The following is a 19,950-nucleotide window of genomic DNA, read 5'->3' as shown; positions in this document are numbered from 1 at the left end:
ATAGAGACAAAAAAAAAAAGCAAAAATCTATTATAAGCTAACAAAGTAATTAATGTTGCTTTAAACAAGCCAGTTCACCTACAATCTCTGCTACATCTTTTTTGCAATTTCTTCAAGTTCAAGTGGGCCTAGAATATAGCTATGAGATACTAGTATATATCTATGAGCACCATTATTTCTATCAAAATCCCTCTTTGGAATCCATTATATTCCTCTGACACAAAAAAAGTTTTTAATCTAAAAAGACTATAGGGGCTTCCCTAGTGGCGCGGTGGTTGAGAGCCCGCCTGCCGATGCAGGGGACACGGGTTTGTGCCCCGGTCCGGGAAGATCCCACATGCCGCGGAGCGGCTGGGCCCATGAGCCATGGCCGCTGAGCCTGCGCGTCCGGAGCCTGTGCTCCGCAGCAGGAGAGGCCACAACAGTGAGAGGCCCGCGTACCGCAAAAATAAATAAATAAATAAAGATAAATAAATAAATAAAATAAAAAGACTATAGAATCTAGAAAAATGGTACAGATGAACCTATGTACAAAACAGAAATAGAGACATAGACGTACAGAACAAACGTATGGACACCAAGCAGGGAAAGAGGGGCTGGGATGAATTGGGAGATTGAGATTGACATATATACACTACTGATACTATGTATAAAATAGATAACTAATGAGAACCTGCTGTATAGCACAGGGAACTCTACTCAATGCTCTGTGGTGACCTAAATGGGAAGGAAATTCAAAAAAGAGGGGATTTATGTATACATATAGCTGATTCACTTCGATGTACAGCAGAAACTAACACAACATTGTAAAGCAACCATACCCCAATTTTTAAAAAAAGACTATGTAATTAATATAAAAGCTAATTCATTTTTATAGTTCTTAGAGTTCTAAGATAATCAAATTTCTAGTGATTATATGCAGAATCTTCAAATAAAAAGTCCAAAGTATTTAAAATGTGATAATTTAAGGGCTAACAATATGCATATTGTACAGGTCCGCCACTTTTTCACAAAGACGAAAATAAAAAATAGTCGCTTTGAAATGATACATGTTCAATCTGATTTCTGAGTTTTTAAATTATTTTTGATTCAACAACCCTTAACTTGACATATTCATAATTTAAATGAAACAGCCACAGAAAATTGCAGGCCATTAGTCTATTCAATACAAAGCCAAGAGATAAAAGAGGCCAACTTTTATGCACTTTTATGTAGGCTTTTTAATTTGGCCAATGTCTTTCTGATGGCAATAACTGACACAGGCCCCGTTTCAAAATGGGGAAAACATTCTTTACTTCATATAAGATAGACAAATTGCATGAATCTATATAAAATACAATTTAAAATGATCATCACATCATTAGGATACATACATGAAAAAGCATGTGACTATTTTTAAACAGCTTTATTAAGATATGTATATTTATTATGATGTATATTAAGACAATGCATACACAATTCACCCAGGTAAATTATACAATTTAATACTTTTTAAGTATATTCACAGATATATGCAACCACTACCATTAGAATATTTTCATCACCTAAAAAGAAGCTCTGTATACCCTTTAGCTAACACTCCTCCAATCCTTGGATGTGAATATTTAAGTACTAAATTTTAAATATCCGGGACATGGTGACCATACTTGGCTTTAAGTTTTAAAGCTGTAAATTTGTTGTCCTTTTCTTAAAAGTAATTTTTAGTATTCAGTCTAAATTTGCTCCTTAAACCTCCAGAATCACAAATTTATCCATTCTTTTTCAAAAAACTCTCCAGATAATTCCTGTTTGTGAAAAAGGGTAACAAGACAATCAACCTTTGATTCACCACACATGAATGCACCACTTTTTAGCACCTATAACAAAAATACATAAAAACAAAGCCCACAAACACATTTTAAAATGTGTCTATCCAATACTACCTACATAACAAGTAATTATCCTTATTCTGTGGCACATGCCTTCCTTGGGTTTAGAAAAGTAGAAGTGGGCTCCAAGTCCAACCGTGCCAAACTTAACAGGGCCTTAAAGAATGTTAGACACTCTTTTCTTCCACCCACATTAAATATACACCCCCAAAAACTGTTGATTCACCGGATTTTCGGCTGCCAAAAAAAGTAGACTAGCTTAGTGTTTGACATTTCCTTTTGGCAGTCATTAGTCCTTAATGTGTCGCTGTCTAGAGGCTAAATGGAATAGTTTCATTCTTTCTGCTTTAGCAAATCATTTTCTTGGGCCTGAGGAAATGTATCAAAGGCTAAAACCACCCTACAAGAATGCTGTCAATTGAAGATGTTACAATATAAAAATAATAATGATTAAAACTCCTCTCTCCACAAGCCCCTTATCACTAGAATCTAAACAATACCTTTCTCCATAGGAGCAAATTAAAGGGGAAAAAGCAAACACTTCCCAACAGCTCTGTCAGTGAGCTACCCACTAACGGGAAAAGAGGACTGCTTCTAGCTAGTCTTGCTTGTAAAATGGTTCCTTAATGGCTCTTCAGGACTTCCCCAGTGGTCCAGTGGTTAAGGCTCCATGCTTCCACTGCAGGGGGCATAGGTTCAATCCCTGGTCAGGGAAGTTCCATGTGCCATGCTCGGTGCAGCAAAAAAAAAAAAGGCTCTTTGTTCCCACCAAGCCAAGAGGTTTGCCATTCCCTGCACACTAATTCCTGATTCTAAATCTATTATTGTTTCTCCCTTCGCCCACTCTTCAATGCCAATCAATGCCAACCTTGTCTGTCTTTGCATATCCTATTTAATATAAGTTTTATACTTGCTCCAGTGCTTTATAATAATAAAATAATTTTATTTGTGCTTTTCTTTTAAAAACTTCATTGCACCAGCATTATCTCGTATAAACCAGAACTCCTCATTCTGATTTCTGCCGACAAAAAGAGCACTAAAAAAGGAAAAATAATAGAAACAGTACATAGAATGTTTATATTCAAATAAGGTTTTCTCTAGCTAGAGACAATGTATTTTAATAATCAACAGCAAAAGCAAGGAATCTGAAAGCATCGTGGCCAAGAAAATACTGTTTAAGCCACCTAAAATTGTGCTAAGGCAACTTCTTAATTAATATGAAATCTACAGAAGTCGTACCACCACCCTCTTGAAAAAATGAAAGCCCTAATTACTGCCATTTATTAAATTCCATTCAATCAAAGTTTAGTGAACAACAAGGAAACATCACTACTAAATTATACAACAGTCAAGCAGGTAAGAAACAGAAAACTTCTTACTATACATGATAGAGCTTTAAAACTATGATTCAGGGGAGGGCAATAGCTCTGATAATGCTTCAGGCAGTAGACTATGGAATGCCTAGATGATTAGGCAATGACCAATTCTGACCTTCTAAAAAAGTGTTTACTAACAATTTAGCCAAGAAAACTCTGCATCGTCCAATGACTATACTAGGTACACTCCTTTTTGGAGAATCAAGGAACTCAAATCAAATACAGTGACAAAGCGTTTACTTCAAGGACACATGCACAAAACCCAAGCACAGCTGGGCAACCAGCCTCAGGAAGGCCATACAGGAAGAATAGGATCCTCCTCTTAGCTGCTTGTACCCTTCTCCAACCTCAAATACCTGACCCAATGTTACCCTCTATGCTGCCTAACTAATTCATAGCTGCTGCCCACCCACAAATTCACTTTGCCATGACCCCTCACGACCCTGACTCTACTTAATGGCATAATTTCCTACTTCAGTTTCCATTTACTAACTGCATCGTTTTCTCATTATTTTCCCATACAAATTCCCAAGAGAATCTAATTGGCCTAAGAACTGCGGACTGAGAAGGGGGCTGGAATAGAATAAAGCAATCTGTTCGAGAGGTTGCAAGACAGACAAATGCCTTCAGAAGGGCTGTAAACATTGCAAAGACTATGCCCTTAAACGTCTAATATGCTGACATCTACTCAAATAACCATAATGATAAGAGCCGTTTTTTTTTAACTTTTTATTATGGGATTTTCCAAACATTCAAAAGGATTAAGAAGACTAAAATGGACTTCCTTATGCAACATCACCAAGTTTTCACAGCTATCAACTTTCTGCTTTCTTGTGTCATTTATAACACTTCTGTTAGTTTTGGGGTGGAGTATTTTAAAACAAATCTACAACATCATGTCATTTCATAAGGGATTCCCCTTGAATCTATATTCATCTCTTGATGTTCAAATCTTGTCAAATGTTGAGGGTTAAAAGAACTATCACTTGTCCAAAACCTCAAATTGCAAACATATAGTTACTGACGTTTATCATCATAACCCTAAAACTTATGTGATTTTTTTTTTTTTTTTTGCCGCACTGCTTGGCTTGCAGGATATTAGCTCCCTGACGAGGGATCGAACCTGGGCCCCGGCAATGGAAGGGTGGAATCCTAACCACTCAGCCAACAGAGAATTCCCAAACTAATGTAATTCTTGATTCGGAATGGTTTTAAGAAAATAGCTAATTTTGCACTAGCTGAGAAAACCAACTCAAAAAAAAATAGTTTGATTCTAGCTCTAGAGTTTGCCAAAATGACAGATCTGTAGACAGCAAGTAAGAGTTAGTCAGTGGAGTCAGTTTTAACAAACACTATGATTAGAATTCCACTTTTTAAATGGAATTTTTTTCTGAATGCTACAAAGTCTGATACTACTTTGAAAAAAAAAATCCAACAAACGTATTCCTAATGTTTTGAAGTCCATTTCCTGAGTTAAGAAATTTTGATAGCCTAAGAAAAACCGGCTTTGAAAAGGTCAAGGGGACAGGGGGTTCCTTTATCACAAAAGAAATCACTAAATAAGGGTATATATAAACAACCAACTTTTAAAAACCAAACAATTTCCCAGTATATAATGGCTTTATCTTTTTTTCACCAACATAGAATCTTAAAAACAACATAGGGACTTCCCTGGTGGTGCAGTGGTTAAGAATCCCCTGCCAATGCAGGAACACGGGATTGATCCCTAGTCCAGGAGGATCCCACATTGCCGCGGAGCAACTAAGCCCGTGCACCACAACTACTGAGCCTGCACACCACAACGACTGAGCCTGCGTGCCACAACTACTGAAGCCCATGTGTCACAACTACTGAGCCCACAAGCTGCAACTACTGAAGCCCGAGCACCTAGAGCCCGTGCTCTGCAACGAGAAGCCACTGCAATGAGAAGCCCACGCACTGCAACGAAGAGTAGTCCCCACTTGCCGCCAACTAGAGAAAGCCCACGCGCAGCAACGAACGAAGACCCAATGCAGCCAAAAAAAAAAAGCAACATAAACAAATAGGTCTACTTCCCAGCAACAAGTGAATTTATTGTTATGAGCTTTAAAGATTACAGTTGGGTATCACTGGTCAAATACTTATGATTTTTCTTATAAAATATTGCAGGTTATTTTACACCAGGGAATAATAAGCAATGTTCATATAGACACAAGAACAAGGCCAAGTCAAAACATAAATCTTTTTATTCCTAGAAGATGAGTTTCTTATTTGAGTCTGCAAAACCAATAATTCTCCCTCAAAGCAGGGAGAATTAATTCAGGACAAGTATGCTCCGGAGTTAAATTTAAAGGACAATTATCAGGGAAGCCTTGAAATCAGATGCCACACTGCATTCTATACGGTAGACTATTACAAACTGCAAATTACAAATCCCAAAGTTAGAATATCTGCAACTGGAGTAAAACCAAGAGGCCAATCATTCCAACACATCTGAAAATAATCCTTGTAAGACAATTTACTGACTAGATATTATTTTAGCATAAAGCAACTCAAATGCAATGTCTTCCTTAATAGTATATCTCCAAATCATACCATTATGAAAAGGTCCTATGCCATTTTCAGAGAATGACCAAACAAAATCAGTTCTCAGCAGTCTCTGGTTCTAAATATTGAATATTCCTATCTATCTATCTATTTATTTATTTATTTTGTGGTACGAGGGCCTCTCACTGTTGTGGCCTCTCCCATTGCGGAGCACAGGCTCAGCGGCCGTGGCTCACGGACCCAGCCGCTCTGCGGCATGTGGGACCCTCCCGGACCGGGGCACGAACCCGTGTCCCCTGCATCGGCAGGCAGACTCCCAACCACTGTGCCACCAGGGAAGCCCCTGAATATTCCACTTTAAAATAAATAAGTTATTGAATGACTGTCAAGTACTTATTTAGCAGTCATCAGATGTGAACGCAGATAAAATAAACAGAAAAAATAAGGGTATTTGCTCAGAGAAGAAAAATATCACATTCCATAGACTTTAAATTAACCCTTCTAATTTTATGACTAAGAAATACGAAAACTGTAGTAATTTTCAACAGAGCAGGCCTGAAATCACAGAAGAGAAAATTTCCTGGCAGCCAGGGCTATACCTGTCTCTGGCAAAGATAGTTTGGAAACTCAAGGAGTTTTATTAACTACCTTAAGTCCTCTAAAACACCCAATTTAAAAAAAAAAAAATTTTAAGATCAATGGACAGAAAATATTAGGGTAGAAAGTTATGATTGATAAGCTTCTAATTTTACATGTCTGTCACATATGGGCATTCTAGATAAACAGGTTTATTTTATAAACAATAAAATGCCTACTTTGCTACATTTAAACAATGACACTATTTTAAAAGAATCAATTTATTATCAACATATGACAACTTTGCCAAAGGTAAAAAGAATAAATGAGAAAGAAGGAAGTGTATTATTAATTTCCTAAAACGATACCAATTTGCATGTATTTATAGCACTTTCTAGTTTTATGTTCAAGTCAAACATGGTATCCCCTTCCCTTTCCACACTCAAATGATGGGTGGCGGGGGAGATCCTCTGTCAGCTTGTGATTAGATGCTTGAACTACAAGATCATGCAGACTTGTGGGTGGAGACTGCTGCTTTGGCTCTTTGCTATAGACAGAGCAAGGAATGGAGCTATCACACAGAGCTGAGAAGAATCTGCTACAAGAGACAGGAGAGCAGCCTTGGTCACTGCCTATCCAGATCCCTGTTCACCTTGTTCTTGGCTACACATCATTTAATGCTCTTTTGTCTCAAGGCATTTTTTGCATTACCACCACCCATTATCCCATTTTCTTCATTTTGCTTGGTCTTGAGTGGTTCTCTGTGCCCTCTAACAAAGTCAGGTAGAGGGGCAGCTATTAATGACCCTGTTTTACAGCTGAGAAAGCAGCTCAGGGGGAGGCTACTTGATCAAGCTTTAACGATGCCTATTCGATGTAAGCATTACTGTCCACCATCCATGGCATCACGTATGATGAGGACCATCAGAAGGAGCTCTGGACTGATAATCAGAAGGCTTAATTCTAATCTTAACTATTCTTACCTGGGTATGATCATAGCCAAGTTACCTCTAGTTTCAGGCTGTTTTGAAAATAGGTGGTTGGTTTTAGCTCTGGTTAAGATGGGGTAAACATTTTCCACCCTGTCTATCCTACTGAATGCAACTAAAAACCCTGGAGAGAATACATAAAGTAGCAATCTGAGAACTGAAATGAGAAAGAGCCAGATCCACAATTACAGTTGGCAGACAGGGCTATAACTGTCTCAGTAACTATTAGAACAAGCAGACCCTAAATAAACAAACAAATAAATAAGCAATCAAGGTATAGAAGTACTGAACCAGTTCAATCAACCAATGCCATCAACCAACTGGATCTAACTGACATTTATAGAACACTCCATCCAACAACAGCCAAAACACACAGCCAAGTGCAGACAGAACATCACAAAGATAGCACCACTGGGTCATAAAACAAATCTCAATAAACAATTTGAAAAACTGAAATCATGCAAAGTATGTTCTCTGACCAAATTGAATTTGAATTAAACTAGAAATCAATAACAGAAATTTAACAAGAAAATCTCCATATACTTGGAAATTAAACAACATACCGTACTTCCATATAATCCACTGGTCAAAGAGGAAGACTCAAGGAAAATTTTTAAATATTTTGAACTAAACAAAAATGAAAATACAAAATATTGAAATTTATGGGATGGAGACAAAGCAGGGCTTATATGGAAATCTGCCCTAAATCTTTACATTTAAAAAGAGGAAAGAGCTCAAGCCAATAACCTAATTTCCCACCTCAAGAAATTAGAAAAAGAAGAACAAAATAAACCTAAAGGAAACAGAAGAAACAATGAAGAACAGAAATCAGTGAAATTGAAAATAACAGAAAAATCTATGAAACCAAAAAAAGCTGGTTCTTTCAAAGGATCAACAGAATTGATAAACCTATAGCCAGGCTGGCAAAGAAAATAAAGGAGGCAGATACAAATTACCAACACTAGAAATGAATTAGAGAATATGGCTACAGACTCCCCACAAACACTAAAAGGATAATAAGAGAATGCTACAAACAACTTTTGCATATAAAACTTGACTAACTGGATAAAATGGACCAATTCCTTAAAAGCCACAAACTTCCAAAATTTATCTAAGAAGAAATATATAACCTAAATAATCTCACATCCGTTAAGAGAAATTGAGTTTGTATTTTAAAACCTTCAAAAAATTAGCTGAAAAAAAATTAGTTGGCTGGACTAGATTAAGGCTTGGCAAACTTCTGTAAAGGGCCAGATTTCAAATATTTTGGGGTTTGGGGGCCATTCCATCTCTGTCACAACTACTCAACTACACGACTGCAGTGGAAAAGCAGTCATAGATTGTAAGTAAACAAATGGGCATGGCTATGTTCCAATTAAATTTACAAAAACAGATGGCAGGCAAGACTTTACCAAAGAAGTTTAATTTGTCAACCCTACACTATGATAACTAATGTCACTTCCAAATTCTAAAATTTATAATTCTATATTTCCATGGTCAAAAATCACTGACAAATAGTTCAAGAAAAGGATAATGCAAGTACTATCCACACAGAGATAACTGACTCTGTTTTGACCAAGACTTTCTAGAAGTATATACTGTAGTAAACAAAAAACCCTCCCAGACAACTCACCACTTCAAACTAGTCCTGAATGAATCATTACCTCAAAGACGAATCACCTTATTAACGTGAAAAATCTTCAGTGTTCTCATATTAATAGTACTTTGGAAATAAGCACAGTATATGATTATGAACAAAACCTAAAAATCCATGACACATAAAACTAAGGGTCTAAGTTTATTTCTAAACTTGTGTCATAATGACCATAAGAAACATTGCCAAAAATGTGGGAGGAACTACAGAAGAAAATTTATATTGCCTATTATCCCACCACCCAGTGATAATTACTAATATTCTGATATATTTAGAGATTATTACTACCATTTAATTTAGACACATTTTTTAGATATAAAAGCTCTTCAAGCCCGCCTGACATCTAAAAAGCATAAATTAATACCAACGACAGTCTAACAGCAGTCTCCTGTAGGCTAAAACCTGATGCATCTGCAGCCTGACACTGGGCAGGCTTCGGGGTCTGCCCTATCATCCTGATTTCTAGAGACCGCTCTACTATTGTTCCATTAAGCCAGCACCATTTTATCTTATAAACATGCATCTTTCTGCATATAAAAGGTTAGGAACTTGCCTGTTAAATACTGCAATCCATAATGCCAGAGTGGCATATACAGGAAGCACCTCAGGCCTCTTAAAAAGCAACATAAAATATAACTAGGGTGAGATGTCCTCCTTAGACTTAAGAAGTTCTCTTAAACCTCTCATCTCACACCACAAGAAAATCACACAATTTTTGACAAAGAAGCTTTCCAAATTAAATAAATGCTAATGTCAAGAGGACTAAGTCCTAAACATGCTTGAATTCTGCATTCAATGAAACATCTATTTATACCTAAATTCTCCAAATATGCTAGGCAGCTTACCGAAAAGCTTACACTAACAAATCAATAAAATCATATAGCTACAGAACTATGGATTAGCAATACAGGCAAGAGTCTACTGCAGGGGCTTCCCTGGTGGCGCAGTGGTTGAGAGTCCGCCTGCCGATGCAGGGGACATGGGTTCGTGCCCCAGTCCGGGAGGATCCCACATGCCGCGGAGCGGCTAGGCCTGTGAGCCATGGCCGCTGAGCCTGCGCTTCCGGAGCCTGTGCTCTGCAACGGGAGAGGCCACAACACTGAGAGGCCCGCATACCGCAAAAAAAACAGTCTACTGCAGGAAACCCAAGGGTTCACACAAAGATGAAAATCATAGCATATCATATAACAAAACTCAGGCCCTGTAGCTGCACATCACAGAGCCAACTGAAACATCTATGACACTCAAGTAACTCCAGAGAGTCTAGCCTGGGAGAATACTCTAAAAAAGCTTTCTTTTCTTGTACAGCTCACTTCAAGCAGCTATACCAGACCTGGGTTTACCTTATTTAGTGTGAAGTATTTAACTTCATTAATAAATTTCAGTAATAAATTTCATTTATAAAGCTATACAGTGAAAAAACCCATGATTATGAATGGATGATGATGTAAAATCGTATTTGCTGACTTACAAAGATACACTATGATAAAAGTAGTAAGCATTCAGATTTTCAGGTCGCAGGGATCTGAGTTCAAATCTCAGCTATATGACTGAGTATTTTTGAGCAAGTAACAATTCAATAGGGTTATTATGGAAGTCAAACAGGTAATAATGTATGTCTCTCAGCACAATGGCTAGTATATGGTAAGCAGTATAATAGTAAAGACAATCCTTATTTCTGTTGTCAAAAAAAGAAGAAACAGTAAGAACAGATAAATGTGTACATACACACATAGAATGAACTCTGGAATGCTATATACCGAAAATGGTGATATATAATGAACAGAGAACTTTATAATCAGAAAAAAATTAACCTATTCTAATTTTGAAAATAATAAAATGCAGCCACAAAATAATGCAGTTAACAAGCTCTTCGAAGGAGTCGTTCAAAGGCTTGGAAGCTTCGGCTCCGCAAAAGTGGTTCCAGGAAAGCATTTGCAAAACTGAGAAGAGATTAGCATCTAGATTAAGTGCTTCCCCTCACTGCAATAACAATATATCTTTGAGAGTGAACATTAACTGCCCCTTATTCATATATTCCATATCTATTATCCAAATCAGATAAAAATTTTATACCTGATATGCTAACATAATCAAACCCCTCAAATATAGGCCCAGTCCAATACAAAAAATGTCCAGTTACTTCATTACTCTTTTAGGATCCTACAACCTCCAACGTTTCTGGGCAAGAGCAAAGATAAAATTTAACCTTAAGCAACATCATCCTCATCTGGTCCTAAGCTGTACCAATTTTCTTCTGCCTAAAACTAGTTTAAGGTATAGAAAATACAAGCTACAATAGCTACTATGTAAGTTACCATTCTGGACACTGAAGGAAGAAGTTGGGACTTCCCTGGTGGTCCAGTGGCTAAGACTCCGTGCTCCCAATGCAGGGGGCCGGGGTTCGACCTCTGGTCAGGGAACTAGATCCCACACACTGCAACTAAAGATCCCACATGCAGCAATGGAGATCCCGCGTGCCACAACTAAGACCCAGCACAGCTAGCTCAATAAATTAATTAATTTTTTTAAAAAAGGAAAAAGTTGATGCTCAACTCTTATCTACTCCCCTTAGCTGGTTGGTTACCCAGTAGTCAGAATTATCCAAGAGAAATATAATACAAGCAAGAAACAAAAACTACATATATAATTTAAAACTTTCTAGTAGCCATAAGTAAAAAGAAACACGTAAAAACTAAGAACAGGTTTTATTTAACCCGATATATCCAAAATATTATCAATGAGATATTACTGAGATATTTACAGCTTTTTCAGTGCAGTAAGTTTTGGAAATCTGGTATATAGTTTACACTCACAGCACATCTCAAATTGGACCTGTCACCTATTAAGTGCTCAATAGCCACATATGCCTACTGGCTACCACACTGGATGGAACAGAGCTAAAGCTACTCAAGCCCAAGGCATGTGTTTCTTCTCACCAATTATAAATTCTAATTCTAGTCAGTCAGCATATGACCATGAACTGCTGGACAAGATTGCTCAGGTCAAAACCAAATGGAATTCATTTCAAAGACTGAGGGTCATTTATGTTTCAAACACTGTGTTAAGAGTTTTCAGATTGGAGTCAGGGGGAGGGGGGTTAAAGTGGAGAGTTTTGTTCATTTGTTTTTTGAGGGGAATGTGAGTGTGATAAAAGAGACAAATAAGTTTGGTCCCAATAAATTCTACTGCAGTACTGGGAAAAACTCAAAGCACATGCCCTAACAAAGGGAGAAAGGACCACATTAAGGATCAACATATCCCTTAGCAGAATGAAGAGTGTGAAAGAAAGAATTCGGCTGTACCAAGTACAGGGTTCTTCAGAAGGAGACTTTTCAATGGCACTGAAATACTATCTTCAGAGTATTATAACACAGAACTGGGCTCCAAAGTCAACTACACATTTAAGAAACGGAAAGTTTAACCTATTAAACTAGTAGTTTGTTTTAACCCATTAACCTAATTGTTTGTTTTATAATTTTGTTCGTTATTTTTTTTTACTATGTTTATCGTATAACATAACATTTACCATCTTAACCAATATTAAGCATATAGCTCATAGGTCTCAAGAACATTCACATTATTGTGCAACCATCACCACATCCGTCTCCAGAACTTTTCACTTTCTCAAACTGAAATTCTGTCCCCATTAAACAGTAACTCCACATTCCCATCTCCCCCAGCGCCTGGCACCCCCATTCTCCTTTCTGTCTCTGTGAATTTGACAACTCTAGGAACCTCATGGAAGTGGATCATACAGGATTTGTCCTCTGTGTCTGGCTTATTTCACTCAGCATAATGTCCTCCAGGTCCACCCATGTTGTTGCACCATTAACCTAATAGTTTGAATGTTATACTAATATTTTGTGTCTATGCGGAGAACATTAAGAGGGTTAAAACTATTTTAAAATTTAAAAACACTCTGCATACAAGAACGGGGACAAACTGGAAATACATATACCTAAATGTTAATAGTAATGGTGGGTCAATAATTTAATGCACATGTATGATTTTCAACTACAAAAAAATAAACAAAGTGGCAATAACTTTTTTCAAATTCAATTACATTTCACTTTAATTTCAATCCATTCACTTTTTTTTTTTTTGGCCGCACCCCGCAACACGTGGAACTTCCCCAACCAGGGATTGAACCTGCAACCCCTGAAGTAGAAGTGTGGGGTCTTAACCACTGGACCACCAGGGAAGTCCAATCCATTCACTTTTTTTTTTTTTTTCAATCCATTCACTTTTAAACCCATCCAAGCTGTTTTTCTTTCTCTAGAATCCTCATAGGCAGAGTAACCTTAGGCTGACAGAGCAAGAACAAATTAAACATAACCACAATAACTACATTTCATTTCAAGGAAAGCTGGAAGTCATTTGTGAAACAAAGATCCACTGAACGGTCAAAAACCCTCTGCTGTCAGGCATCTGAAGCATTTCCATAATGTTTAAGTAAGTAGGGGTCAAATGCATTACCCTTAACATCAGTATCTCTTAGAGCATCATACAGTAAGTTAGTGATAGATCTAAGACTATCTATCTCTAACTCTTCAAACTACAATGCAAGTAGAAGCATTAAGGCTGCTGGCCTCCTGGCCCTTGGAGCCTTTAAAAGGGAGTTTGGCCCTCACCCTATGATCTAACATATCACTTCCATTCACTGCTTATTTCAGAGTATTAATTTTTTCCAAAAATGTCATCTGTATACCGAAAGAGCTACAGGAAGTAAGGGTAAATCACCCATGGCCTCCTCCCCCATAACCCTCTAGAATGTAAGGTCAATAAGGGCAAGGATCTTTGTTTTTTCCACTAATATATCCCTAGTACCACGAATATCCCAAACTGTTCACTTTATCCATTCTCCCAATTCAGCATGAGTTCATTAAGCAAGCACCTATTGAGTATCTCTACTACCATTATACTAGACCCTGAAAGAATATTTTTTAAATAGTTCCCATCTTTCAAAAGCTTAAAACCTAGTTGCAGAAATTACATGGATATAGGAAATACAATTGAGCAACGATTCAAGGAAGTAAACAATTGAGTGCAAAACTTCAAGCTACAAAGAAATAATGTAGAATGGTGTAGTCTGAAATGGCCTTCAGCAAAGAGATGGGGGGGAAATGTGGGCCTTGAAGGAAGGGCAGGTTAGGTTTAAACAAGTAGGAAGGGAATTTCAATAACACAATGAACAATGTCCTACTGAAGGCATGAGCTCAGACTGGCCTGAGCAGGCAGAACAAACTGAAGTGGAGAAAGTGAATACAGCCTGGAATAAGACAACAGCAATGGAGACAGAAAAGGACAAATGCAATAAACCATCGTAGCACTTTCTCCACCTTAACTGCACATTGGAATCTCCTGGGGAACTTTTAAAAATACTGATGCCTGGAACTCAATTTGGTGATTCTGACTTAATTTGGGTACAACCTAGACATCAGGATTTCTAAAAGTTTCTTTTTCAGAAAAAGCTTTTTTTTTTTTTGACTGCGTTGGGTCTTCGTTGCCGCAGGTGGGCTTTCTCTAATTGCGGTGAGCAGGCTTCTCATTGCAGTGGCTTCTCTTGTTGTGGATCACCGGCTCTAGGCACGCGGGCTTTGGTAGCTGCAGCACGCAGGCTCTAGAGCACAGGCTCAGCAGTTGTGGCGCACGGGCTTAGCTGCTCCGCGACATGTGGGATCTTCCTGGACCAGGGCTTGAACCCGTGTGCCCAGCATTGGCAGGCGGATTCTTAACCACTGCGCCACCAGGGAAGCCACCCAGGGATTCTTTTTTTTTTTGCGGTACGTGGGCCTCTCACTGTTGTGGCCTCTCCCGTTGCGGAGCACAGGCTCCGGACGCGCAGGCTCAGCGGCCATGGCTCACGGGCCCAGCCGCTCCGCGGCATGTGGGATCCTCCCGGACCGGGGCACAAACCCAGGGATTCTAATGTGCATCCAAAGTTAAGAATCATTGCCTTATCCCACCAACTGTACATTCTGGAAAATAAAACTTTATTAAATTTAAAAAAAAAAGAAGAATCATTGCCTTAGAGGAAATACCAATGTAACTTGATAAGTGGCAACACAGGATGAAGAAGGAAGGCTCAAGAAATTACAAGATTTTTTTTAAAGTATGTATCTATAAAAATCATGACGTGACTGAGAGAACCCAGGAAATGAAAAAAAGTAAAAATACGTGAACTCTGTCAACAAAGTTCTAAGTACTGAACCAGTTTTAATTAATCCAGACTGGTCCACATACCATAATTATTTATCTAATATTTTTCAAAAGAAATAATCAAAACTTAAAGTGAATCATTTTTTTAAAATCAAGGTGAAGCTCAATACAAAGATTATAAAATAAATACTACATTCCAGCTAGAAATAATCTCATCCTCCTTGCAATCCCCATGGTATTTTAGTAGTACCTATGAGGTACTCCCGATAAATGTTCTGTAGAGATGCTGTATGTTTCAGAAGGGAGGGATCAGTGCCTCATTCCTCCTCTTACACAGTGCCAGCACACTACTCTGCAGATGACACATACTCAATATGAACTGAGCGACAGGAAGATACTGCCGGTTAAGTTCTGACTGTCACAGGAGGTTCTAAATGTTCTTGAATGCTTCATAAATAAGCAAAAATCTATCCCTAGTTGATTCTGCTTCTTGCAGACCCTTTTACCATTCTAAGCTTTCTTCAAATGTGCTTCATTGCCCTCCCCCTTTATCCTTACTCCATCACTTTTTGACAGGACACAGCTTGATCACTGTTATGTGAGTCAATTCAAGGAAACTAAATATTTTTATCTTTAGGAGAAATGTGTTCAGAAATCATCTTCTAAAATATATTTCTGAATACTGAATTTCTTTCAAAACCCCCACCATAATCCTTAAATTTCAGCCTGACATCAATCACTGTTCTAGTTTTCACTTACATAATAAAATGTTATGTAAGAGTGCTGTTATGGTCTCCTTATCTTCAGTATAAATGAGTATCTCCCACCATTACTTACATCCATGGCACAAAATAGAAAGTACTATTTGTCTGGCATTCTGGGGAGAATCTAGGAGGTACCTCATGATCAGAGATGGCTAGTCCAAGATCTGACCAACCCCAAGACTCAAGGAATATCTTTTAGACTGGTTAGGAAACTCTAGTATGGAGGAATGAGAACAGATTTATCACATACTCTTCCCCACAAAGGCTGTTTTTAAAGTGGTTTCCCAATCATAACTGCATTGGACACTTTTGTACCACTTCAGCACACAATAGTAGATAACTGATTCACATACATGCCATGAGTCTTTGTTTCCCTGAGCCAGTCTTCAAATTATTCATTTTTTATATTTTCTGATTTTCAGGCTTATATATGCATTTTTAAATGTGTCCCACATTTTCACTGTGACTTATCAACCGCTTTTTCCATTTGATTTAACTAAGCCTCTAATCTCATTTTTCTGAGGTAGACTGCATACGACCAAAACATGGCAATGGGTTAAAAAAATTCAATATGCTTCACTAATTTTACAATATGGTAGAAACAGGATAAACACAGGAAAGCATTCATCTTCACCCTAGGAATTCCATCATGACTCACCATTATATGTTCACTTATATAAGAATATAAGTGAACAAACAAGATGTATGGCAAATGAACAAATGAGAAAGTACCAAAGATCTTTTCGTGAAAACTATTAAATAGGGAAAAATCACTAGTGAGAACTAATTTGCATTGTCCTTCTTCCCTTTAAAATGATTTTATATAATTTTTATTTAATTTATTCCTTCTTTGCCACAGTAAAATACTGGGTACAAGGTCTAAACTACACTAACCCTAAACCAGCATTAAATAACTGGAATGAAAGAAGTATTAGGGAAGGAAAAAAGAAGACATTAACAATACAGAAAAGAAATCAACAGATAACAGTATTTTCTACGGCAAAAAAATTGTCAGGTATCCAATTTCACAGCACTGGTTTTTAAACACAAACCTTAAAAATTAAAACACACTACTCAGTTCACCTAATACACCTCTACTTGGCAATTACTTACTCTTATAGCACTGCACATGACTCATTCAAATAACTTCATCAACTATGAATATTTTCAGCATTCCATTTTGCCCAAAATTAGATGGCCACCTACATGTGATAATGGAATTTTAGAGGTATTGAAGGTTACTATCCCTAGTAGACACATGCTGAAATATTTAGAGGTGAAGCAATACAATGCCCGCAACTTACTTTCAAATGTTTCATAAAAATAAAAAAGGTTGTATATGTGTATATATACATATACATGCATATATTTATACACACAAACATGCACATGTATTTACATGTTAATTGGTGAAATCTAGATAAAGGGTAAATGGGTGTTCATTATATGATTTCTGTAAGTTTAAAATTTTTCACGCCAAAATGTTGGGCAGAAAGGGGGCACTACAGAAAGCCATTTATCCATTCCTTGAAAAAATTTACTCCACCCAAGAGTCAAGAAGCTAAAAACATATTTGACATATATAGTTAAAACATATTTGACATGTAGAGTTAAAACATGTATAGTTAAAAGACCTCTTAACATGTATAGTTAAGACCCAACAATTATTATGGAAAACTCCTGTTACTTCAAAGAAAAGTTCTGAAAAACACCTCAGATCCAACATCTGCTATAGAAAATTCCTCTTACTCACGTTGCCCATGTACTCCGAGAGCAGGTCCTGCAAGGCCTGGCGGACAGCATTACACTCTGCCACGATTCTCTCACGCCGGTCATCACGTGTGCAGGATGAATCAGCCATCAGGGCAGCCCCACTAATGATGCTTTCCAGGCGCTCCTCCAGGGAAGGCCTAAAGCGCTCCTCGCTGAAGCTCAAGGGGTCCACAATGATTTGTTTCTGCAAAGGAAGCATTATTGAATGCTAGTGTAATCTCTATTCCCTCCAATATTCAAGAAGGTGAGGAAAGTGTTGATTAGAAACACCAATATATAACATAAAAATTCCAATGCCTGAAACAAAGTTATACTTCTTGGCAGATGAGGGGCATCCCACACAAGTTGGCCTATGGTGGATTACTTCTCAAAGAAGACGCTGGAAGCAATACTATCCAGCGGAATGGGGCCTGAATAAGGTACAATACCACAAATGCAAACAGAAATATGTCGGCATAAAAATCATGTTCACATTACTTAATCTGAACATCTAAAGGTCAGCCTATGCAGTAATAGTAAGTTACCAAATGAGAATTACAAGGAAAATAAACATTAGCACTCTTGTTCTTTTCTATGTACTGAGTATAAAACTGCTACACGACGTTAGCAGAACTGTTTCACCACAAAAAATAAAGAAAAACAAAACACTGACTTCTGTCTTCAAAGTTTCAGAAAGTAATGAGTTTATAATCTATTTCAATTTTCTTCATCTTATATCTTTCATTAAAGCTTATAAACAATTCAGTCTCAAATTTATCCTGTTAATTCCAAACTAGAGACTTTCTTTGCTGAAAGACCTCCAGGTACTCTGTAAGAGATGACAGCAACCTGTCCCAACAAAGCCACTCTCTGAGATACAATTGCCCGCAAAAGAATAAATCCTTCCTCTGTCTTCCCTTCACTCCCCTGACTCCACTTAAATCCAGCTTTACCACTGATGAGTGAGGTCAGGTCACAAGTAAGCTATAGGTACTAGGTCAAACATCAACACCCCCAGGACAAGATCTACTGGCCTTCCTCAAACTTCTCCACTTGATACAATTTATCCTTACCCCAATAAATGTCTGTACAAATATTTTGCCTTTAATTTTTCTTTATACGAACTATGCTCTTATTGATCTCAGTTTAAATGCCAAGTTTTTTCTCTAAAAAAAGCTTGCCCTTTTCCAATAAGTACACGTCTTCTTTCCCTTCCAAAGAACTGTCAGTTTCAAAATTAAACATACAATTCCTTCGGTTTATTATTAACCTACACTTTAGCTGATTATTTTTTTACCAGATTAAGTTACTGCAGTATTTCTCTGGTCAAAACTGAATATATAACATCTTCTTCACAATGACCAACAGGAATGAAGAATGAATGGTCAAAGAATTTTAACATAGAGTCATAGAACTTCAACAGACCTGTAACCGTTTAGTCCAACCCTGTCATTTTATGAATGAAGTTTCACTGTAGCCTTAAGAGGTTAAGTGACCTCTGATAGACATTACTCAACTTAGGGCAAAATGTAATCTGTACTGCCTTGAAGGGGGCAGTACCTAATACTACCAAATTTGAAGGGGAAAAACAACAGTGCCAGTTAATTCTAAGATATATCTTAAGAGATTGCCATAAAGTCATTTAATGTTTAAGGCTCCAGGGTAAAAATTCAGTTCTAACATCATGGTCTTTAGGCTTAATACTGTCTTTACCCAAGAGAAAGTAAAGCGGTGAGACAAAGGAAAGAAAAGTAAAGACCAGAAAAAACTGTTAAAATGCACTCCATTATATTGATTCTATACCTCAAAGCACTCCTGCTAATGAAAGGATGCTGGTCACCTGGAAGGCAATTTTCCCTTATGTTAATTAAAAAAATAATAACATAACAGTTGGTTTAAAAAAACAAACAGAAAAAAAAACCACTTTAAAAAAAATCTTAAACTGCTGCCATCTACTGGAGGCCATGAGGCATTGTGGGTAGGAATTTAAAACCATAAAACACACCCCCAAAAATTAAGATTAAAGTTGATACATAGGATAGTGTTATACACAGAATATATACACAGAACAGATCTGGGGCATCATCTATAAAAGGTAATTATATGGCATTATGCTAAGGAAGTATTTTAATCCTAAATTTGCTTCCACTTCATTAAATTTTGTCTATTATTTAGTCATTGAGAAGAGAAGTGTATCTAGGCAGACAAGTCAGATTAAGATGACAGCACTTCTGCCGGAGTCACTTATGATGTGTCTGTATCTCTCACTGACTGTGAGCCCCT

General features: G+C 37.4%; 1 protein-coding gene across 1 annotated transcript in view; it reads right to left on the bottom strand.

Annotated features, from left to right (window-relative positions):
• Nucleotides 1-19,950, bottom strand: part of CTNNA1 (catenin alpha 1) — a 166,390-nt gene that overhangs the window by 82,135 nt on the left and 64,305 nt on the right. Inside the window, exon 7 of the mRNA XM_029215977.1 lies at nucleotides 17,669-17,872. Coding sequence (XP_029071810.1) covers nucleotides 17,669-17,872 — 204 coding nt within the window. The remainder of the gene's footprint in view (nucleotides 1-17,668; nucleotides 17,873-19,950) is intronic.

This window comes from Monodon monoceros, unplaced genomic scaffold (genome assembly GCF_005190385.1).
Source record: "Monodon monoceros isolate NGI ecotype Baffin Bay Population unplaced genomic scaffold, NGI_Narwhal_1 Super_Scaffold_12, whole genome shotgun sequence".
In the NCBI taxonomy this organism is placed as follows: Eukaryota; Metazoa; Chordata; class Mammalia; order Artiodactyla; family Monodontidae; genus Monodon; species Monodon monoceros.
The sequence above is the reverse complement of the archived record's forward strand: the minus strand, read 5'-3'. Positions and strand labels throughout refer to the sequence as shown.